Below are 25,856 nucleotides of genomic sequence, written 5' to 3' on the forward strand. Positions count from 1 at the left end.
TAGGACTCACTGTCACGTCTTTTTACAATGTCATGCATTTTTCACACAACTACATATAATGTACGACAATATGAGACAGCTGTTCAGAGTATCAACTATATGATAAAAATAGATGCAGAGAAGAATCTTTATGTATGAAAACAATTTCAGAAAAAAGCTGTTGTTTTACTTGAGGTACAACTGTGACTATTATTAATATTTATTTGAACTCATATATCCAAGTAGTCACAGAGTCACTGTGGTGTTTCTAGACATTTGTTTCAGTTGTCTAAAATTCAGAAGAAACTAGGATGGAAAAAAATGATACACTAAATAAGTATGTAAATGTAACATTTTGCCATTCTGAAAATTCAGTGTGCATGTGTCCCCTCAATGTGGTAATCTTATTGGCAAAAATATAAAACCACTATCCAGAAAATTACTTCCTTCTTTATTTATATGAAGTACATAATCAGTATAAAAAATTCACAGGAAACTTTTACTCCATATAAAATATCCATAGTATAACAATATACACTATCAAAAATATAAATTCATACACAAAAAAAACGGTATATTGTCACAGTGACGAACTTGTTTAGTACTGATACTGAGTGTAGATTTCATAAAATTTATTACATGCATAATACATATGAAAAAACAGATATTCTTAAATTTTTTTTCACACAATGCAAATGCTACATACAATGCAACATATTATGATGAGGTTAGGAACAGTAACATAATAAGTAATTGAAAGAATAACAATTCTATATTATGCTCTTCATGGGCTTCACCTTGCTAAAGGAGGGTATTTTGTACTGTATCATATGTATATCTGTGGTTGTTAAATATGTTTCACATGTGTTACTTCCAAGTGTGAACAAATTCAGTAGAGCTAAATTTCTGTGATGTATGTATCTGGTGTTTAGAAACATGATTTGCTACAAAGAATATCTATCATTAATAATATGTAACTCATGTGAAAAAGCACTCTTAACGAAATAAGATGAGATAAGTGAAACAAAACTATTCCAGGAATGGCACTTTCTCAATGAGAAATGGGGAAATCTGAGAAAAGCAACCCAATTTAACCTTTAGAGGGTGCTAAATTAAGGCAGTAGAAATGAATTAATGAAATATGTAGCCCGGTGGTCCAAGAATGACTAGTCTCACTATAAAATGTTACTGAATAAGATGAGGTAAGTGAAACAAAACTATTCCAGCAATGGCACTTTCTCAATCAAAAGTGGGGAAATCTGAGAAAAGCAACCCAATTTAACCTTTAGAAGGTGCTAAATTAAGGCAGTAGAAAATCTGAGTCACAGTGAGACATAAAACGTATGAAATATGACAATATCTATCTTTACACTGAATGATATTGTATGAAACCATGACTCTAGACAAAAGTTTTCAACAATATCCCAGTACCAATGACTTTTTGTGGGAAAAAAGGTTAAAGACATTTACAAAAATGCATTTTTTATTACTTAAAATTGACTTCAATTTTTTTGTAATTATTCTTGTCCCATTTCTTATTCATTTATCTTGAGGGAATAAACAGAACAAGATCATGTGTGGGGACATTTCTTTTGATAGCATTATAAAACTTAATGACCAGTATAGTCCTAAAATATAAACTGTATATGATATTTGAGAAGTATTTTGTTACATGGAAATCTGAAATTACAATGTTTAATGAACTGTAATGAAAATGTGTCCTCTATAACCAGATACCAAAGAATGTCCCTGTTGTAAAATTTGCTTTATTAAGTACTAAAGTAGCCAATCTTTTGTTTTATTATAGTTGTTAGGAATGCATCAGCATAAAAACACTCTATAGTAACAGTTTAGCAACACACTAAACTCATGTTATTGCATGGATCTAATTCAGTTAAGGGTTGCATACAGAAAACAGTGGCAAACATGAACCACTTAAATTACACAATTATTCATGATGTCATTTAATAATGCACAGAAAGAGAGTGTGCAAAGTAATCAGCTACAGGCAAAGAGCTAACTCGTCAAATGGAAAGAAAATTAAAAAAAGCCTGAAAACTGTTCACAGTTGTAAAGTTAGAGCTCACAAAATTCAACAATGGTGCCCTTCTCTGTGTGAAGTCTGTCAACTAAATTTTCAGTCACATAACTGGAAATGTCTTTGTTCCATTCATGCCCATAAATTTTTCAAGAAAAAATATACAGACAAAATACTATTGGGCTGATTTCAACAGTCACACCACAACAATGAAAATGTGTAACTACAGTCATTTACAATTATAATAAATGTTAACAACTTCTGTATAATTCAATATAATACTGAACTTCCAATATTAGACTGTAAATTAAATGAGTATAATTACATGAAAGAACAAGAGCAACCATTGCCTTACCCTTGTAAAAATACAATATTTGCATAACAGACAAGCAGATACATGCTTTAGCCAAACAAGGAATGATATTTCATGGCCCTGTAGGATGGCTGCACCTCTATTGTGATCATAAATTGTAGTTTATAGGGAAATGCAGACATTCAGCATTGCTTTCCTCTAGAGCATTAGCCCAGAAGCCTTGCATCAAAAGCACAATATGATCAGAACCAAATTCTCATGATCCAGAGTCCCTAAAAAATTAAAAAATTCTAAAGTGTTTCTCTGTAACACATAATATGCATGTTATGAAATTGGTTCTATGTTTATATTTTATATTATAAAGTTTCAAAAAAATAACATGTGAATTAAGTATATTTCCAGATGAAAAATAAGTGCTGCCAACATGAGCTACTCTACTATAACTGAGTTTTAAGTCAACAATAATAAATCAAAACTTGCTGATAATTTCCTGTAGTACAGGTTTGGGAAGAGTAAAATTTGATTTTGAAAAGACTGTAAAAATGCGACCAATTTTTAGAAATTATATTTTTACCACCATAAAGTACATAAAAAAAGCATTTAGAAGTAGCTAAGATTTAGAAATAACTCAAGTATGATGACATCCATTCAAATGTAGAACTCACTCTTTACTCTATCTCATCATGTATTTTGTAAATATAAATTCCATACATAAATTAAAAAAAAGTCACTTAGAAAAATCAATATCTTAACATCCGATGACATTCATAATCTCTGATTTTGTAATGCAAAATAGAAATAAGCACTTCAATGTTGGGTCTTATAGGTATGTTTAAAAAAGACTGGTTATTACTATAAGTGTGTCAAGCCATTCCCAAAAGTCATCATCCTACTTTGATTGTATTTATTCCAAAAAGAAAGAATAGAAAACTGAATACAGTTTCAAGTTCACAAACATCTGTCAGTAAACAGCAGGCTCAGTGCTTTTTTGCAGTGTATGAGGTCTGGTTTATAAACTTGTAGTAGGAGGTAGTGAAAATGTGATTCATTAGTCTCATTACATACAGTATACAGATCATTAGATCTGCTGTACAGGAGACATGCCAAGTTTGAAAAGAATATAATATCTTTTTACACTGTTTTGACAAAGTTACATGTTACAGATGAACAGTTATGTATGTGCTTCTATATAATATTTGATGATGTAGATAAAATAGAAAGAAACTTCCACATGGGAAAAATATATTAAAAACAAAGATTCCAAGACTTACCAAGCGGGAAAGCGCCGGCAGACAGGCACAATGAACAAAACACACAAACAGAATTACTAGCTTTCGCAACCGATGGTTGCTTCTTCAGGAAGGAGAGGGAAAGACGAAAGGATGTGGGTTTTAAGGCAGAGGGTAAGGAGTCATTCCAATCCCGGGAGCGGAAAGACTTCCCTTAGGGGGAAAAAAAGGACAGGTGTACCCTTGCGTGCACACACACACACACACACACACACACACACACACACACACACACACACACACACATATCCATCCGCACATACACAGACACAAGCAAGACATATTTAAAGGCAAAGAGTCTTTGCCTTTAAATATGTCTGCTTGTGTCTGTGTATGTGCGGATGGTTGTGTGTGTGTGTGTGTGTGTGTGTGTGTGTGTGTGTGTGTGTGTGTGCGCACGCGCGCGAGTGTACACCTGTCCTTTTTTTTCCCCGCTAAGGGAAGTCTTTCCGCTCCCGGGATTGGAATGACTCCTTACCCTCTCCCTTAAAACCCACATCCTTTCGTCTTTCCCTCTCCTTCCTGAAGAAGCAACCATCGGTTGCAAAAGCTAGTAATTCTGTGTGTGTGTTTGTGTGTTTTGTTCATTGTGCCTGTCTGCCGGCGCTTTCCCGCTTGGTAAGTCTTGGAATCTTTGTTTTTAATCTATATAATATTTGTTATACATTAATAGCTACAGATAAACAGTCTACATCTTTCTATTGTTCCCTGAATTCTCAACGGAATAGTAACTTTTACTGCAAAAATATTATGAAGTAGTCTTTTCAGAGAGTCAAGGTCCATGTTTAATTTGTTTCTACCTTGTAGTTTGTTAAATATTTTAGCCACATGTACAGAGGTGCCTGAGGATAAAGCTTTAAGTGATGTGAGGAAAGTTTGAAGTTCTCCTTGTGATGAGTAACATAGCTGTGCTTAAAGTGGTATTTCAGTTTATATTGGTTATTGTAAACAAAAATCAAAATTTCAAAAATGTACAATGAAGGATTGGTTAGTATTTTTAACTGTTTATATAATGATGACATAACTCATTTTTATGGACAGCATACATGTTTGTAACAATATACTTCTTAAGAATTAATGGTCTTGTGATGTTTTTAGAATTTCCCCAGAAAATTATCTCGTACTGAATAACTGATGAGTATATAGGGCATCTCCTGTACCTGAGTTATCCATGGCATGCAGTGCTGGGAGCAGGAGTGTCATAGGGATTAACTTGGATATTGTGTACGTTGGATGGTTGCTCTGGGGCATGAAGGTAAAATTGTGGTTAGGATATAAACCACCTTAGGATGTGATCAAACAGTCCAAGCATGTAATGCTGGTTCATGGTATCCAAGAGGCACAATATTTCAGCAATTAAACATGTCACCATCATCAGGTGCACTGATGAAATGAGCTCCAAGGGGTGTGTGACCAATTTATATCCTCTCCCCCTGTGAGCCATTCGTTGTGCAGTCTGTGCACAAGGGAGTGCATCGGCAGCTGCGGAGGTGATGGTGATGGAGTCCGTGGTTGCATTCCATTCATTCTGGCTGCCAGATCATTGTGTTTGCTACAGCCCGAGTGCCAGTTGATTAAATTGTCCTTGGTGCAGATTTCAATAGTGTTTCTAGTGGCAGTGCCACATTATTTTGATGTCTATACCAAAACCTTGGTATGTTTATATTCCACTGCATGATTCTCAGATAAACTGTGGTCTGCCACTGCCGAGTTGGTGGGATTCATTAATTGAGTACCTATGTCATTGGTTTTCTTAGCATCAATCTTTGATGCCGCATGTTATTTGTTCAATACTTGTCTTGTCACATCTACATAGATTCTGATATAACCTGGCCTACCGCAAATGGAGATCATCTTTAACACCCAGCAATAATTTTCTTGTGTGGGCAACATAAAGTTTATACTCAGTGTTTTTTCAGTATGTTTCTGATTTTTCCTGACAGATCACTGGTGTACAATATAAAGGCACTGGCTACATCTTCCTCTGTGACTCCTTGAATCTCTATACATTGTACTATGGTGGGGCAGAGAGCATGTATAATCTGCTATTCTGAGGAACCATTTTTCCGGAACACAGATCTGAAGTGTTCCAGATCCTGGGCAGTCTCTTTACATCTGGGATGCAAGCATTTTCAGTACCCTGTTCCTCTGCACAGGGTGGTGTCAGTGTCTGCATGCAAATACAGGTCAGTATGTCTTTTCCTCTGCGACACACAATGGCCCAGGATGTCATGAGCTCTTCTTTTGAGCATGGCATTCAGAAATAGCATTATTTCTTCTGCTTCAGTTTCTGTAATGAATCTGAGGTTGAGATGTATGGGGTTCAGATGTACAAAGAATTCAACGAGTTTGTCCCTTCCATGGGACAGATGATGACTGTGCTATCTACATAAAGGAAAAAGCAATTAGGTTTCCTTTTGGATTAAGTCAGGGCTTCTTCCATGAAGTGCTCCATATACAAATTCACAACCACAGGTGAGAATGGGCTGCCTATTGTGACTCCTTCCATTTGTTCATAGTATTCTCCATTAAAGCCAATGATCTTGCCACAGTGGTAGCACCGGTTCCCATCAGCTCACCATAGTTAAGTGCTGGCAGGCTGAACTAGCACTTGGATGGGTGACCATCTGGTCTGCCAAGTGCTGTTGGTAAGCAGGTTGCACTCAGCTCTTGTGAGGCAAACTGAGGAGCTACTTGATTGTGAAGTAGTGGCTCCAGTCTCGTAAACTGACATACGGCCAGGAGAGTGGCGTGATGACCACTTGTCCCTCCATATCCACATCCAGTGACACCTGTGGGCTGAGGATGACACACTGGCTGGTTGGTATGGTTGGGCCTTCATGGTCTGTTTGGGTGGAATTTAGTTTAGTTTTCATTTTATTGTCCATTAAACAGAAAATGTGTGGAGGTCAGAACATGTCTGAAAAGGATGGTGGTCTTACCATCAAATTTCTGACCAATAATTTCTAGTGACTGTTGTAGTGGCACCATGGTGAATAATGAAATGAAGTCAAAGCTCATCAGGATATCTGAGTCCTTCAACCTGAAGCTGTTGAGGTGTTTCACAAAATCCACAGACATGCAAAAGTGATGTGGGCATTTAACCACAAAGGGCTTAGTATTTCTGTCAGGGATTTTACCACCTAGTATCAAGGAGCCCTGATATTGCTGACAATGGGGCATAGCAGTGCTCTATCCACAAAGTCTTCATTGTACAGTTCTATGTGGTAAATATTTTTTGATGACCACCTTTGGTAAATCCAAGTTGTTGTTCTCCACCGTCTTGGTGGAATCAGTGTTGATCTTCCTGTAGGAATCATCATCTAGCAGGCTCAGTACCAGCAGCATATATTCGACTAATGTATTCCAACAATAGCAGTTGCAGAACACTGTGCAGTCAAGAATAATGCGATGGAATATGAACATACCAGGATTTTAGCACTGTCTCCAAAATACTGGAACAAGGACAATGTCGTTATAGAGGCCATCAAAATTCACACCAGGAACAATATTATCAGCTGGGTCTGCAGCTATAGTCTCAGCAAGGCTTGGGAATTGGCACTGGATTTAATTAAACAGACACTCACTAAACACAATGATCTAGTGCCAAGGGCAGATCGAGTAACTACACATACTCCATGACAGATGGTGAAACCATCCCCTCCATGGCTGTGAAAGTGTGACCTCAGGTGCGGATCATGTAGGGAACTGATTGTGGGTTGGCGGTGACATAAGTCAACCATGCACCACTCCAGTGTTCAGTTTGTAAGCACACCTGATGGTGGCTACATGTCTGATCATCAAAATATTGTGTCCACTGAACACTATGTACCAACAGTACACCCCTGGTCTGTTTAGGCAACAAATATGCTGGGAGAAACTGAAAGGCCACATCTTAAAGCTTGATGAGAATTACCTGGAGCCCTGGCTAAGGTTGTGTCTTGTTTTATTTAAGCTTGGGTAATAAAGGTAGAGCTGCTGAAGAGCCAGTTTGCAATTATCATCTACTTTTCGGTGATAAGTACTGATTGAAAGATTTTACCTTTCACTTAATTATTTTGTACTAGTTGAACAGGATATGGTCTTCCTTCAAAGGCTCTGACAAGTTTATTACCATATTTGGATAACTCTTGTTTACCACTGTAACTGCAATATTTATTATGTCAAGACTTTAGGGAAGGAACAGGTCTACATGGAAATGTGCCAGATGCCATCCTGTCTCTGTTTCTATTTTTGTTTTCTTGCCTAGAGTTCATCATCCAGTCTCTGTTTCTTCTTGTTTTCATTTTTTGATATTTATTTAACATACATGTTTCATCACTGTATAAAGCATATCCACTGTCATGCAATTGGAATGCCTCAACCTTAACGTAGGCGGTGGAGTGGCAGTTACTCATTGCTAGTGCTCATGTCGCATCTTGTTAGTTTGTCTTCCTACATCTGAGACACTAATCATCTCCTCTACTCCTTCCCTGAAGTACCTGCCCCTCCACCACCACCAGACTCCTTACTCGTCACTGTGGATGCCGAATTCGTATACAACAACATAACCCATACCTATGCAATTATTGCTATGGAACATTTCTGTTTCCAGTGTCATCAAGACACCAATTCTACAGTATCTGCGCCAACCTAATCTCTTTGGACACCACTTTTTCACCCACCTTTACATCTTTTCTGAAGAGCAAATACATGAACAAATCTGCAGAGCTGTTCAGGAGATTCATATAGCAGCTGCTGTATGGAAATGTAGATAATCTGTAATGCCGCTCATTCCACAGCATCAGTCTCATCATCAATCAGATACGTGTGTGCTTATGTCTGTTTAATTTCCTCCACTGAAGAATGACAATGTAGTTTGAAACAAATAAGTGATTTGATGTGCAACTTTCCATGCTCATCTGTCCTGTGTGAGCCTTTTCAGCTTGAAACACACCAAGACGGGATAGCTCCACTTAGCACAATTGTATTCCTTAAATATTTCTTTTTTCCATTAATGAATAAACCATAGTTACATAAACGAACTGATCCCCTATTGTAATGGAACTGTTCAACATAGCTCATTTTTATTGTAAAGTATTGGAGAATCTGATTCGCTGTAATTGAAAACACACACCAAAGAGATGGAAACCACAAGTTGTATAATTTTCCAGACATTTATGTAAATGTATGTTGTAGAAGCATTATTTTATGAGAAGCAGAATTATTTTCGTATAACTAATATACAGAATATAACAGTACTTACTTTTCAAAATGTAGATTGTATGTGGGATACCTTGGAACAAATCTGTTATCATCCTGATAATTTCCTGTATCTTCTTCATCATCAATATTACTGGGTCCATACACACATTCTTCATAAGAAGGAGGCGCTGAAACGAAACATACATAGAGTAGTAACACAGAATGTGGCGGCATATATGTTTCTTCATCATGCAATACAGTCTTCTTTGTGACAGATAAACCTAGGTATACTTTCTGCAAGTAGTCCTCAACAGCTCTTAAATGATTCTGGAAAGACATCATAAGGTGGACAACAGCTATCATTTTAATAATAATTAGTGTTACTTACTAATTACTAATTTCAGTCTTAAATCATCAGCACTATGCAGAATACTTAATAACATGCTGGATAGATTTTTTGGCCAGACACCTAAAGAATGATAGAAAAATAGTCATGATATTCTGGTTATTGGGAAACAAGTAATTCAAAGAGAATAATCAATTACATGTCATATTGAGAGAGAAAAGTAGATCAGCTAGATTAAGGGGCTCAGAAACAAAATGTTAAAATGGGTTTAGTTAATTGCTGGAGCATGCACAGCAGTCTTTGTATTAGTCTCACTAAGGTTATATTTCACTCTTAGCACTAGGACCAGAAAGCTGGCTGAAACAAGAAGTGAATATGAGTGAAATCTTAAATTCACTTGGATAAGACAGTTGCCATTTGTATGGTGTATTTCTGTATTTGCCTGGAGGTGAGGAAGTTCTTTTGCATAACCTACATACAATAATGAAGGTATCTCATTAAGGACAAGTTCTTTCCTTTATTGAGTAAATTATTTTATTTTCTACTCAATAAATACTTATTTTAATATCTGTCCTTTTAGCATCATACACTGAGTGAAAGGAGAAAGGATAATAAATCTTTCACAGTGATACAATTTTGGAAGACAGAATTCAGTATTTTGTTCCTTTCTAGCTCCTCATTCCCCCCCCATGAACATGGACCTTGCCGTTGGTGGGGAGGCTTGCGTGCCTCAACGATACAGATAGCCATACCATAGGGTATCTGTTGAGAGGCCAGACAAATGTGTGGTTCCTGAAGAGGGGCAGCATCCTTTTCAGTAGTTGCAGGGGCAACAGTCTGGATGATTGACTGATCTGGCCTTGTAACAATAACAAAAACGGCCTTGCTGCGCTGGTACTGCAAACGGCTGAAAGCAAGGGGAAACTACGGCTGTAATTTTTCCTGAGGGCATGCAGCTTTACTGTATGATTAAATGATGATGGCGTCCTCTTGGGTAAAATATTCCGGAGGTAAAATAGTCCCCCATTCGGATCTCCGGGCGGGGACTTCTCAGGAGGATGTCGTTATCAGGAGAAAGAAAAGTGGCGTTCTACGGATCGGAGCGTGGAATGTCAGATCCTTTAATGGGGCAGGTAGGTTAGAAAATTTAAAAAGAGAAGTAGGTAGGTTAAAGTTAGATATAGTGCAAATTAGTGAAGTTCGGTGGCAGGAGGAGCAAGACTTCTGGTCAGGTGAATACAGGGTTATAAATACAAAATCAAAAAGGGCTAATGAACGAGTAGGTTTAATAATGAATAAAAAAGTAGGAATGCGGGTAAGCTACTACAAACAGGATAGTGAACACATTATTATGACCAAGATAGATACAAAGCCCATACCTACCGCAGTAGTACAAGTTTATATGCCAACTAGCTCTGCAGATGATGAAGAGATTGAGGAAATGTATGATGAGACAAAAGAAATTATTCAGATAGTGAAGGGTGACGAAAATTTAATAGTCATGGGTGACTGGAATTTGGTAGTAGGAAAAGGGAGAGAAGGAAACGTAGTAGGTGAATATTGACTGGGGCAAAGAAATGAAAGAGGAAGCCGCTTGGTAGAATTTTGCACGGAGCACAACTTAATCATAGCTAACACTTTGTTCAAGAATCTTAAAAGAAGGTTGTATACATGGAAGAAGCCTGGAGATACTGACATATTATATAATGGTAACACAGAGATTTAGGAACCAGGTTTTAAATTGTAAGACATTTCCAGAGGCAGATGTGGACTCTGACCACAATCTATTGGTTATGACCTGTAGATTAAAACTGAAGAAACTGCAAAAAGGTGGGAATTTAAGGAGATGGGACCTGGATAAACTAAAAGAACCAGATGTTGTACATAGTTTCAGGGAGAGCATAAGGGAGCAATTGACAGGAATGGGGGAAAGAAATGCAGTAGAAGAAGAATGGGTAGCTTTGAGGGATGAAGTAGAGAAGGTAGCAGAGGATCAACTAGATAAAAAGATGAGGGCTAGTAGAAATCCTTGGGTAGCAGAAGAAATAATGAATTTAATTGATGAAAAGAGAAAATATAAAAATGCAATAAATAAAGCAGACAAAAAGGAATATAGACGTCTAAAAAATGAGATGGACAGGAAGTGCAAAATGGCTAAGAAGGGATGGGTAGAGGACAAATGTAAGGATGTAGAAGCTTATCTCACTAGGGGTAAGATAGATACTGCCTACAGGAAAATTAAAGAAACATTTGGAGATAAGAGAACCACTTGTATGAACATCAAGAGCTCAGATGGAAACCCAGTTCTAAGCAAAGAAAGGAAAGCAGAAAGGTGGAAGGAGTATATAGAGGGTCTATACAAGGGCGATGGCCTTGAGGACAATATTATGGAAATGGAAGAGGATGTAGATGAAGACGAAATGGGAGATATGATACTGCGTGAAGAGTTTGACAGAGCACTGAAAGACCTGAGTCGAAACAAGGCCCCCGGAGTAGACAACATTCCATTAGAACTACTGACGGCCTTGGGAGAGCCAGTCATGGCGAACCTCTACCAGCTGGTGAGCAAGATGTATGAGACAGGCGAAATACCCTCAGACTTCAAGAAGAATATAATAATTCCAATCCCAAAGAAAGCAGGTGTTGACAGATGTGAAAATTACCGAACAATCAGTTTAATAAGTCACAGCTGCAAAATACTAACGCAAATTCTTTACAAATGAATGGAAAAACTGGTACTAGCCAACCTTGGGGAAGATAAGTTTGGATTCCGTAGAAATGCTGGAACACGTGAGGCAGTACTGACCCTACGACTTATCTTAGAAGCTAGATTAAGCAAGGGCAAGCCTACGTTTCTAGCCATTTGTAGACTTAGAGAAAGCTTTTGACAATGTTGACTGGAATACTCTGAAGGTGGCTGTGGTAAAATACAGGGAGAAAAATGCTATTTACAATTTGTACAGAAACCAGATGGCAGTTATAAGAGTCGAGGGACATGAAAGGGAAGCAGTGGTTGGGAAGGGAGTAAGACAGAGTTGTAGCCTCTCCTCGATGTTATTCAATCTGTATATTGAGCAAGCAGTGAAGGAAACAAAAGAAAAATTCGGAGTAGGTATTAAAATCCATGGAGAAGAAATAAAAACTTTGAGGTTCGCCGATGATATTGTAATTCTGTCAGAGACAGCAAAGGACTTGAAAGAGCAGTTGAAGGGAATGGATAGTGTCTTGAAAGGAGGATATAAGATGAACATCAACAAAAGCAAAACGAGGATAATGGAATGAAGTCGAATTAAGTCAAGTCAGGTGATCTGAGTGAATTAGATTAGTAAGTGAGACACGTAAAGTAGTAAAGGAGTTTTGCTATTTGGGGAGCAAAATAACTGATGATGGTCAAAGTAGAGAGGATATAAAATGTAGACTGGCAATGGGAAGGGAAGCATTTCTGAAGAAGAGAAATTTATTAACATCGAGTATAGATTTAAGTGTCAGGAAGTCATTTCTGAAAGTATTTGTATGGAGTGTAGCCATGTATGGAAGTGAAACATGGACAATAAATAGTTTGGACAAGAAGAGAATAGAAGCTTTCGGAATGTGGTGCTACAGAAGAATGCTGAAGATTGGATGGGTAGATCACATAACTAACGATGAGGTACTGAATAGGATTGGGGAGAATAGAAGTTTGTGGCACAACTTGACCAGAAGAAGGGATCGGTTGGTAGGACATGTTCTGAGGCATCAAGGGATCACCAATTTAGTTTCAGAGGGCAGCGTGGAGGCTAAAAAGCATTGAGGGAGACCAAGAGATGACTACACTAAGGAAATTCAGAAGGATGTAGGTTGCAGTAGGTGCTGGTATATGAAGAAGCTTGCACAGGATAGAGTAGCATGGAGAGCTGCATCAAACCAGTCTCACGACTGAAGACCACAACAACAACAGCTCCTCATCCTCTGTATCACTCGCCAGCAAGATATTGCATTTGGCTAATTAATGTGTGTTGCTCATCAATATGGAATGGGTAGGATTAACAGAGGAGATAGAGGAAAACCAAAGTACAACAGCTAATTTCATAATGGGTTTGTTAAGAAAGTGTGGAAATGTCTCAGAAATACTCATCCAACTTCATAGCTACCGTAAGTGAGGTATTGTGCATCACTGTTTAGTCTTAAAATCTTGGGAACACTTTTCAAAAAGAGTCAAGCAACATTTTACTTTCCTCCAGGTATTTCTTGAGAAATGGCTGGGATGTAAAAATAAGAAAAAATTGAGCTCATACAAGGACTTAGCAGCAGTTATCTTCTGTGACTAGAAAATTTAAGTGGAAATGATAGTGATATATGAAATATACTCCACCTAACACCCTAAGGAAGCAGATGCAGTATAGTTGTGGGTTATAATAAAATGGCTGGGAGTATAATAATTGTAACAGCATATTCAGACATATGAATTTAAAAATAAAAATTTAATAGTCTACTTAATTCTCAAACATATATTTATCATGAGAAAGGTAAAGAAAAAATTATTTAAAAATATGTAAGAGAAAGGAACAATGGTAAAGTGGGAAGCTCAGTCCAAACACAGATGAACAGAGTCATACAAGATCCAGGAAATTACAGGGAAGCAATGTGTAGTTATTATGCAACTACAGAATATGCAAATAAGTGCCACTCAGAAATATTTCAATCTGGGATGAACATACATGACAAATGCTGAAGCATTGGGCTATCAAGACACTAGTGGTATCTGATGAAGAATTTAATGAAAATCAGTTTTTGTTATGTTGTAAAGTGCACGAAATAATCACTAGAGCAGCTAAGATTTCACAGACTGATCAAAGAAGATAAGATGTTATTTAAATGATGAGTAACACACTTTTATAAGTTATGGATACAGGACTTTAATATCTATATTTAACAGGGGAATTATAAAAGCTAAGTCAAAGTGAAATGGGCACTAACAGTTAATATGAAATTGGAATGAGATGAACCAAACTGTTAATAAGTCATTCCATTTTGCAATAAGTTCTGCAACATAACAGTAGAGCCTCAGGTTATGTTGGTGATCCAAAGGTAGGGTCAAGTGTTTTGGGTGGACCTTAGGTTAGAGACCAGTTGTATACCCAACAGAAGGGTCATATTTTTATCCAACAGAAGGAAGATTCTTAACTGTAGCTATCCTACACTACAGGATCAAAATTTGAATATTATACACTTCCTCCAGCTTAGGCAAATGAAATGGAGCAAATCAGTTGGTTCTTTCCACATAAGATGCAGTATATGATGTGCCTTAAGGGGCTTAATGAAGCACTATTTTGTTCATGGGCAGTTCCTGCCAGCAGCTATCTAAATAATTAACTGCAGCATATTGCTCAATATTGGAAGTTAACACATTTATGGATGTGCACATCCACAAAGGTGTTAACAAAATTCACACCAAAAACATAGGACAATTTTGTCATGCAAAAGCATATAGCACTGCAGCAAACCAATAATGGATACAAAATGAGGCCCCAGCAAAAATACAAAATGAAATGTGTACACCTGTCTGAAGATGGATTTGTAAAAAATCCAAAACCATTCATGGTTTGATCCAAATAAACATTGTTAAATCATACCTGTGGCTGGTTGCTTTTACAATTACAAAGCATATAGTATTGCAGCCACAATCTCAAAGTGTCAGTTTTCAACAAAATAGTTTATATCAGAGGCATGCTCTTGTTTAAATGAGTATGACTGAACAATGAGGTACCAGATGTCTCATTCTACCTTCTTCAGCACCTCTAAAAAAATTCCCAGAAATTTTGGCATTCGAACATACTCACTCTGTTTATGCTGAGTAGATGGAGACAGTGGAAGTGGGAAAGGGACAGAAAAGTAATAAATATTGAAAGATAGAAGACAGTCCTTGTGGTATAGAAAGAGTGAGGGAGCCAATTGCAGTGTGAGAGAAAGACAGGGACACAGTGGCAGTGAAACATAGTTGACAGAGACAGAACAGTGCTAAGAAAAGAGGGAAGGAGAGAGTGCCAGTGGGAGTGGAGTAAAAAGAAAGAGGAACTGGAAGTGGGTGAGAGTCAGTGATAATAAGAGCAAGTCTATGAGAATGACAACAAGGAAGAGAGAGATAATGACAGTGAGATGAGACAGCAGTAGTAGCAGAGAGCAATAGGGAGACAGTGACAGTGAGAGGAGACAGTAGTAGTGGGACAGAACAAAGGAGACTGTGGCTGTCAGACAGGAGACAGTGACAGTGACTCAGAGATAATCACAATGATTTGTAGTGAATGTGTGAGAATAGGCAAGTGAGAGTGAATGGTTTTGGTGACTTAAAGCAATAGATTAGTGCATGTGAATGAGTTACAATTAAGGGAGCTTGTGGCAGTTAGATGTGAGTTGCATGTTAAAAAGAGTGTGATATGTTTGCATGGTCAAATTTTTGGGAAAAATTTTAAAGACGGTGAGGAAGGTAGAATGAGGCAGCTAGTTCCCCACTTTTTTGTCAGAGTGTTTTGAATGGGAGCATATTCATATTTTTGGGCTCCGATGGGACCTTTTTTCCACTGGTACTTCATATGAACCTCTTTCACATATTTTCTTATTGTTTTCTCTCTCTCTCTTTTCCTGTTATTACTTCTTCTGACTCATGAAAAAGAAAAAAAAATTCTTGCTTTATTATGTGAGCTGTGCAACTGTTTTTCCTACTGTCAGTGATTTATCTGATTACTCTATTTTCCAAAAAAACTTTGGCATACAATCACAAGTTGCATTAGGAAGTTTGCTTTATTTGCTAGTGGTGATCGGTTTCAGACTTTCATCCATTTTCAAACAGAATACTGTTGTGTATCCATGTCTGGAACAACCATAGCAAATAATCCAAATTGTAATACAAATACTTAAGCATACAGTAGACAAGATACAATGACTAGTGCAAAAAGAACTTCTGCTTTATGTATTGCTAATATTTATGTCTTAATTTCGTACTTTTAACATTCAATTCACTGTGACGGTAGTAGTACAAACTACCAAAATGTTCCTGAAGGTTGTGTTAATATATTTTGTAGACCGTAAAGAGTAAAATGACTGTTAATATTAATAAATTGAATCCATGTGAAATAAAATTGATACTGGAAATGTCTAATGGAAAGAAAAGGTCTGGCCCATATAATTGTGATTGTGTGATTATGATTTTTAATGATCCCATAAATTACCTTTCGTGCAGTTATCTACTTGTAAAATAGCATAGATCATTAGGCATACAATCTAAATAATATGAAATATAAAAGTATATAAAATAGCTTACACATTAAATACACGTAAGAGCAGATGGTAGTTATAAGAGTCGAGGGACATGAAAGGGAAGCAGTGGTTGGGAAGGGAGTGAGACAGGGTTGTAGCCTCTCCTCGATGTTATTCAATCTGTATATTGAGCAAGCAGTGAAGGAAACAAAAGAAAAATTCGGAGTAGGTATTAAAATCCATGGAGAAGAAATTAAAACTTTGAGGTTCGCTGATGACATTGTGATTCTGTTAGAGACAGCAAAGGACTTGGAAGAGCAGCTGAATGGAATGGACAGTGTCTTGAAAGGAGGGTATAAGATGAACTGCAACAAAAGCCAAACAAGGATAATGGTATGTGGTTGCATTAAATTGGGTGATGCTGAGGGTATTAGATTAGGAAATGAGACACTTAATGTGGTAAAGGAGTTTTTATATTTGGGGAGCAAAATAACTAATGCTGGTCAAAGTAGAGAGGATATAAAATGTAGACTGGCGATGGCAAGGAAAGCATTTCTGAAGAAGAGAAATATGTTAACATCGATTATAGATTTAAGTGTCAGGGAGTCTTATCTGAAAGTATTTGTATGGAGTGTAGCCATGTATGGAAGTGAAACATGGACAATAAATAGTTTAGACAAAGAGAGAATAGAAGCTTTTGAATTGTGGTGCTACAGAAGGATGCTGAAGATTAGTAGATTACATAACTAATGAGGAGGTACTAAATAGAATCAGGGAGAAGAGAAATTTGTGGCACAACTTGAGTAGAAGAAGGGATCGATTGGTAGGTCATATTCTGAGGCATCAAGGGATCACCAATTTAGTATTGGAGGGCAGCGTGGAGGGTAAAAATCGTAGAGGGAGACCAAGAGATGAATACACTAAACAGATTCAGAAGGTTGTAGGTTGCAGTAGGTACTGGGAGATGAAGAAGCTTGCACAGGATATAGTAGCATGGAGAGCTGCATCAAACCAGTCTCTGGATTGAAGACCACAACAACAACAACGACATATTCACAATATTACACAGTACAAAATGACTTATGATAAAAATAATAATAATAATAATAATTTTGTAAGATATAATTAGCTTATATTATACATCAGTGGTTCCTAATTATAGTTAATTTCTTTAACACCAATATCCGTTGCCAGGTCTTTTTATGATGTGCGAGATTTATCACTCACAGGATGAACTTTTGATCACTGTTTGCCAATGTAGTCAGCTACACTATAAAATTCTCCTTGTATCAGAAACTGTTTTAGAGGTCTTGTAATTCCCTTGGCATTGCTTGTATTAACTTGATGCCAGAGTATTTGCGTCCTTTTTCAAAAATCTTAAGTCTATCTGGAATGCACCGCAGTTGTTTTCTGTTCCTTGTGTTGTGTGTATGAACAGTCTCATTAGTCTCCAGTTTGGTGAGATCACGTAATGCACTCACAATGGTCTTGAAATGTGCAGTGATGGAAACGTTAAAATGTTTAGTTCTTTGAAACAACTTTTACATGATTCTTTTTGCTTCTTTTTTTCCCCAATATAACTCGAATGGGTTTCTTCTGTAAAGTGAATATTTTCTTAATTCCTGTGAAAATTGAGTTCCCACATACTGTGATTCCATATCACATGTATGGTTAAAAAAGCCCATGATAGACAGTGCACAAGATGTCTCAGTGAGTATACTGAGCCAGTTGTTTCATTATAAATATCACTGGAAACAGTATTTATCTGCTGTTTCCAATTTAGCACACTATCTATTGTAATTTCCCAAAACTTAACATAGGCTACTTCTTCCAGTCCTTTTCCATCTAAGGAAACATCCATATGTTCTTATTTCTGTTTATTATTGAAGACCATGTACATCGTTTTTTTTTTTTTTTTTCAGATTAATAATTAATTCCTTTTCAGAGAGCCATTGTGTTGTACTACTGACTGATATCAATGTATTTTGCTCAAGTGCCTCCAAATTGTTGGAAACATTTAGCATGTCGTATCATGTGCATAAAGTATTTTGATTTCATTTTTACATATTTGTATATTATTCAAAAGTAAATTGAAGAGAACAGGTCCCATTACAGATTCTTGAGGTACACCATACTTAATGCTTCTAACTTTTGGTCTGTATAAGTTATTAATGGCTACATATTGCCTCCTGTTACATAGATATGATGTTATCCAGTTTGCTGCATGTCCAAAAACACCAGTATTCTCTAGTTTCTTTATTCGGACTGTATGATGAACTGTGTCAAATGCCTTGGATAGATCAAGAAAAACTCCAGACACTACCGTCTTGTTGTCCAAGGCCTGTACGGCTGATACTGTTAATGATTGAATTGCTGTTTCCATTGATTTCCGTTTCTGATATCCATGCTGTGCTGGAGTTACTACATTACGTTTTTCCTAATAAGCAGTTAGTCTGTTTAGCATGAGAATTTGTAATATTTTGGAGAAGCCTGATACTAAAGATACTGGCCTATAGTTGTTAGGGTCATTGTGTTTTCCCTTTTTGTATACAGGTACTACGTTTAACTAATTATAGTTTATCTGAAAATACTCCATCTTGGACGGAGCAGTTGGCAATATCCAGTAGTGGCATGATTATTTCTGCTGCAACCTGTTTGATTAGATAGTTTGTCACTTCATCATGTCCAGCAGACCTTTTTTTTACTTTTAGCTTTTTCATAACATTTGTCACCTTCTTTTTCAGACACTGATTTCAGGAACATTGAGTAGCTTGGCTTATCTGTCACAATAGTCCTTGGCTATTATATCCATGCTTTAGTTTTTCTATTGCATCTGTGTAGTTATTATTCAGGGTGTTGGCAAATTTTGTTTTATCTGTGATGATTTTGTTATTTACTGTCTTAGTTTCTATTTCATTTGTTTTCTGTGAGTTTTTTTTCTTGCCCCTCTCAGAGTTAATTGTATTCCAAGCTGCTCTCATTTTATTTGTTGATTTTGAGATAGTCTCACTGATTGATTTTGCTTTTTCTTGTCTTATCAAGTGCTATACACGCTTTAACTGATCAAATTTTAAATGCTCTGGATAGTAGAACATCACCAATTGGGATTTTCTGTGATCTCTCTAAGGCTTTTGATTGTGTGGATCATGAAATCCTCTTAGATAAGCTGAAGTACTATGGAATGAATGGTTCAGTACACAGATGGTTCACTTCATATTTAACTGGTAGAATGCATAAGGTTGAAACAGTAAACCCACATAGTACACAAATGGCATCAGATTATTCAGACTGGGGATATATATATATATATATATATATATATATATATATATATATATATATCTATCAAGAATGGGGTACCACAGGGTTTTGTCTTGGGGCCTTTATTATTTTTAATATATGGTAATGACTTGCCTAATTATATTCATGAAGATGCAAACTTGGTTCTCTTTGCAGATGACACAAGTATTGTAATCAAACCTAAAAAGCAAGAATCAGCTGAGGAAAATGCAAATAATGTTTTTCAGAGTTATTAGGTGGTTTTCTGCAAATGGACTTTCATTGAACTTTGAAAAAACACTGTACATACAGTTCAGTACAGGGAAAGGCATAACACCGGAAATAAATATAGAGTGTGGGGGAAAATGTTTAGCTAAAGCAGATTGTTCAAAATTTCTGGGTGTCTGTATTGATCAGAATTTAAACTGGAAGACACACATTGACAATCTACTGAAACGATTGAGCTCAGCTACCTATGCTATTAGTGCCATTGCAAATTTTGGAGACAAGCACATCAGTAAGTTAGCTTACCATGCATATTTTCATTCATTGCTTTCTTACGGAATCATCTTTTGGGGCAATTCATCACTAAGAAAGAAGGTATTTATTGCACAAAAACGTGTTATCAGAATAATGTCTGGGGCTCATCCAAGATCATCTTGTAGACAATTATTTAAAGAATTAGGGATATTGCCAGTAGCTTCACAATATATATACAGCCTAATGAAATTTGATGTTAGTAACCCAGATCACTTCAGAATTAATAGCACAGTCCACAGCTACAATACTAGGAGACAGGGTGACCTTCACTACCGTTCATTGAATTTGACATTGGCACAAAAGGGGGTGAATTATACTGCCACAAAGATTTTTGGTCAATTGCCAAATAATGTCAAAAGTCTGACAGACAACCAATCAGCATTCAAAAGTAAGTTAAGGGAATTCCTGAATGACAACTCCTTCTACTCCATAGAGGAATTTTTAGACATAGGCCAAATAAATACAGTAAGCATTAACAATTGTACCGTATATAAGACTAACAATGATTATTTTGGATAAATGAATCTTGTGTACTTTGACACGTTCCACATCATTACGAAAGAATCGCGTTCATGATCCATGGAACAAGTAATATAACTAACTAACTACATATATTTCTTCTGGTGCTGCCTGCAGGTTTCAATATTTTCTCTCTGTTTCATTTCTCTTCATTTCTGTTCTATTATTTCTTTCATGATCCACTGCTTACTTTCGAGATTTTTTTCTTCATGTTTTTGGAAATGATAAATTGAAGTAATGCATTATGGTGTCTTGGAAAGCATTCTATTCTTCATCTGTTCCCTGGGCTTGAAGTGTGTCCATCCACTGTTCTTTTCTTAACATCACTTTGACAATGTTGATATTTTGTTGGCTGATAAGCCTAACATCTCTTTGTACACTTTTGTGAGTTCAGATTTCCGTATAATTCACAAAGCTGTCCAAAATGATCAGAAATTCCTGTTAGCAGAACCTTTGTTGTATATGCTTTGCTATCTATATTAGTGATAATATTGTCAATAATTGAATCAGTTACCAAAGTCACTCCTGTTGGTTCCATAACAGTTGCCTTCATGTTGTATTGTTGTAGCAGCTCCTCCGATTTTTGCTCCCTCTGTCTCTCTTCCCATATCAATGTTAAAGTCACCGCATATTACAGAATCTGTCATTTTGTTTTTTTCTACTAGAATGGGCATACTTTTGAGGAAAGGATTTATTTTGCCACTTGGTGATCCATACACACAGAATACTCTTAACTCATTGTAGACCATAGCTGTAATTTCAAAATCTTTTTCTTTGCATATTGCTAATGTTTTATAAGTACGCTACTGGCCATTAAAATTGCTACACCGAGAAGAAATGCAGATTATATATGGGTATTCATTGGACAAATATAGTATTCTAGAACTGACATGTGATTACATTTTTATGCAGTTTGAGTGCATAGATCCTGAGAAATCAGTACCCAGAACAACCATCTCTGGCCATAATAGCACCCTTGATACACCTGGGCATTGAGTCAAACAGAGCTTGGATGTCGTGTACAGGTACAGCTGCCCATGCAACTTCAACACGATACCACAGTTCATCAAGAGTAGTGACTGGTGTATTGTGACGAGCCAGTTGCTCAGCCACCATTGACCAGACGTTTTAAATTGGTGACAGATCTGGAGAATGTGCTGGCCAGGGCAGCAGTCGAACATTTCCTGTACCCAGAAAGGCCCGTACAAGACCTGCAACATGCGGTCATGCATTATCCTGCTGAAATGTAGGGTTTCGCAGGGATCAAATGAAGGGTAGAGCCACGGGTCCTAACACATCTGAAATGTAACATCCATTGTTCAAAGTGCCGTCAATGTGAACAAGAGGTGACCGAGACGTGTAACCAATGGCAACCCATACCATCACGTCGGGTGATAGGCTAGTATGGTGATAACGAATACACGCTTCCAATGTACGTTCACCGTGATGTTGCCAAACATGAATGCGACCATCATGATGCTATAAACAGAATCTGGATTCATCCGGAAAAATGACATTTTGCCATTCGTGCACCCAGGTTTGTCGCTGAGTACACCATCGCAGGTGCTCCTGTCTGTGATGCGCCGTCAAGGCTAACCATAGCCATGGTCTCCTAGCAGATAGTCCATGCTGCTGCAAATGTCATCGAACTGTTCATGTAGATTGTTGTCGTCTTGCAAACGTCCCCATCTGTTGACTCAGGGATCAAGACGTGGCTGCACGATCCGTTACAGCCACGCGGATAAAATGCCTGTCATCTCAACTACTAGTGATATGAGGCCATTGGGATCCAGCATGGCATTCTGTATTACCCTCCTGAATCCACCAATTCCATATTCTGCTAATAGTCATTGGATCTCGACCAGCGCGAGCAGCAATGTCACCATACGATAAACCACAATCGTGACAGGCTACAATCCGACCTTTATCAAAGTCGAAAATGTGATGGTACACATTTCTCATCCTTACACAAGGCATCACAACAACATTTCACCAGGCAACGCCGGTCAACTGCTGTTTTTGTATGAGAAATGGGTTGGAAAGTTTCCTCATGTCAGCACGTTGTAGGTGTCGCCACCGGTGCTAACCTTGTGTGAATGCTCTGAAAAGCTACTCAGTTGCATATCACAGCATCATCTTCCTATCGGTTAAATTTTGTGGATGTAGCACATCATCTTCGTGATGTAGCAATTTTAATGGCCAGTAGTGTACCATTCATACAATATTGCTACTCCTCCACCTCTATATTCTAATCTGCAGAAACAATTTACAAGACCATAATTTTTTTATGGTAAGAATGCAAATTTCATTTTCTTTTTAGCAATGTTCACTTATACACAATATGTCTAGGTATATTTCATTTGCCCGTAGTTCTACTTCTAGTTTTTTTATTACTCATGTATTGCAAATTTTGATGCAGAATTCTGAGCTTAATTTCTTTTTGCTTACTAATAAAGTACTCAGTCTCTATTTGATTAGCATTTTCATGTTTTTTGCCATTAATATTTAACTTCCAGTTTTTTGCTTCCCTTGGCTGTACCATAAAAAATCGTCTCCCAAATGTTGAGACATCATCTTTTTCTTACTAAAGTTCTTGTGGGCACTAATTCACTAGGCTTTCTTTTTTTTGTTTGTGCAGCAGTTTGGTGCTGTTCTTCATCTTTATTACTTTTGCATTTTGGACTTAGTTCCAGTAATATATGCTCTTCTTATGCAGTGTGTTTTGGGTTTTTATTTAGTGTCCTTGTTTCTCTTGTGGCTATGTTAAATTCAGCTCAGTCTCATTAGGCCTAGCTATTTTTTGTTGCTCTTCAGCGATAGTTTTGCCTTTCAGATTAATTTGCAATGATATTGCTTTTTCTGGTGCTGGATATTTTGGATTTGGAAGTGGTTCTATCATTTCTACTATGGAGCTATCAAAATTCACCACTTTTTGGTTTTCAATTACTGTCTTCATTTCTACTGTGGATGTGTTGCAATTCAGCCCAGTCTCATTAGTTCTAATTATTTTTTGCTGCTCTTCATCACTGGTTTTGTCTTTTGGATTAATTTCCAGTGACATTATTTCTTATTCTGCAGCATATATTGGATTTAGATTTAGTTTCATGACTTCTTCTGTGGAGATTTCAGAGTACAGCTCACTATTATCAGATAAATTTTGGGTAACTGTTTTGGTTTCAATATATTGTTAGTTGCTGTTGAAGTATTCCTATTTGCCTCACTTATCACCTCTCTTCTCAATCTTTTCCACAAAGCAGTTTTTAGTGTCAACACTAGATGCAACCCATGCCTTGTAGAATCTTTTCTGCTCAGAAAAGTGTTAACATCAATTACTGTAACATGATCACGCTCAACTGCAGCTCTCATTGTTTGATGGTTTAATTTATAAAGTGAATTGTTTTTGCTGAGAATGTTGTACCTGTATGGGATTGTACACAATATACGTAACAACATAACAGCAGTTTTATCCAGTTGCAGAACAGAAGTCTACATAATATTTACAAGTTGCAGAAGTCATTACAAATTCACTGCCTAACAAAATAAGCAGAGCACCCAGAATACATGGTCAGATGCCAGTGTAATTTTGGACAAGAACACATTATCAGCATGTATGTAAATGATCTGAATCAATTCTCTGCGTGGAACAGCAACAACAGTGTATTAGTGTTGTTCATGTTTAGTGCTGCTGCTGGGTCTGGAAGTTTATATAGGGGGCATGAACAGCTTCAGATGTTCAGTGAACACTCTGAAGGTTAGAGCAATGCTGTGTATTCATTTTAAACACTGCTATCAGCATGTGGCACAGTTTGAAAGGGGCCTCACTATGGACCTCTATTGCATCACCCAGTCTAATTATCATAGAGATTTGTGGGGAATTTGGATGTGACAGTGACCCAGTGTCGGTCCCCATGAGAATTTTAGGGTAGGCATACTTGTTGTCAAGCTCCCAGTTGATACAGTCTATCCATCACAAGGGAGGGTCACCACTTGTGCACTGGCATGTAACAGCGCATGTTTCATACAACTTCAAAGCTAATTTGGATTGCATGATTAACTGTTATGCCATTAAGTAGGCTCCATATAAATAATTTTGTCTTCTGAGCTGCATAACATAATTTTCAATAACTTCCTGTCAAAAGACTCACTAATATTACTTCCATCTGTTTGTAGAAACATGTATTATCAATTCATTTAATTGTAATTGAGTTACTAAAGAGATACAAAATATATTGTAATTATAATGTTTCAAACCTGTAACAACTCTGTTTCTCATACTTTCAGCTTGCTATGCTATTGGTTAACATAACAAAGACTTATTACCTCATAATTACGGTAATTCATAAAATGAAACCAGATTAACAATATGAACAAAGTGTTCACACTAAAAAATGTCCTCAGTTTTGAAACAGGGAACATGGGAGGAATACTTGGGATAATGCAGTTTCACTGTAACTAACAAAAATGTAATCATCATTTATTTGTATCATTTCACTTATTTTTCCATGGAAACAAGAGATATGTAATCATCTTTTTATCAGTTTCATGCATTTCAATTGTAAACACTGCATGATGACATTTTTTTGTAATTATGAATAACTTCTGTAATTGCAATTAGTGAATTCACTATATGCAACAACACATCAAGTGTTAGCAAGAGATATAAGACCCACAAGAAATCATACAGGAAGCCCAGTATGGTGCAAGATCTTGAGCAGCACTTTATGATGTAATAAATTGTACACTCGAAACAATAACTGACTTTCCATATCTTTTGAGAACCATGGTTTTCTCTGACCTGTTTTGACTTAAGAAACTTACAGGAAACATCAACTGCAGTGAAGCAACCAAATGAAGATGAGTTCTGATCAATATTTATTATTTTGAACAAGCCGAGTTATATCCCACAAGTTGTAAGAACATTTATTTCAACTGCAATCGACAAAATTAATATTTCGTGAAGATGTTTACTTTGAATTGATTTGTATTGAGAACATTTACCCCCAGCAAGGCGGCTACACTCCAGCACTAAGTACATCATAACCTTTTCACATCTGTGCATGTCAAGCAAGAACAAGTGATGGACTCCCCGGTAACACCCTGTGTCATCCTGGACCATTGGTCAGAGACTAGCAGCAG

At 37.0% G+C, this 25,856-nt stretch overlaps 1 protein-coding gene across 1 annotated transcript in view; it reads right to left on the reverse strand.

Moving 5' to 3' along the window:
* Window positions 1-409: 409 nt before the first annotated feature.
* The window catches only part of LOC126334588 (arrestin domain-containing protein 3-like), a 164,404-nt gene continuing 138,957 nt past the window's right edge, over window positions 410-25,856 (reverse strand). The window contains exons 7-8 of the mRNA XM_049996979.1: window positions 8,865-8,991; window positions 410-2,602 (exon numbers count right to left, since the gene is read on the reverse strand). Coding sequence (XP_049852936.1) covers window positions 2,587-2,602; window positions 8,865-8,991 — 143 coding nt within the window. The 3' untranslated portion in view covers window positions 410-2,586. The remainder of the gene's footprint in view (window positions 2,603-8,864; window positions 8,992-25,856) is intronic.

Source organism: Schistocerca gregaria, chromosome 2 (genome assembly GCF_023897955.1).
Source record: "Schistocerca gregaria isolate iqSchGreg1 chromosome 2, iqSchGreg1.2, whole genome shotgun sequence".
Lineage (NCBI taxonomy): Eukaryota > Metazoa > Arthropoda > Insecta > Orthoptera > Acrididae > Schistocerca > Schistocerca gregaria.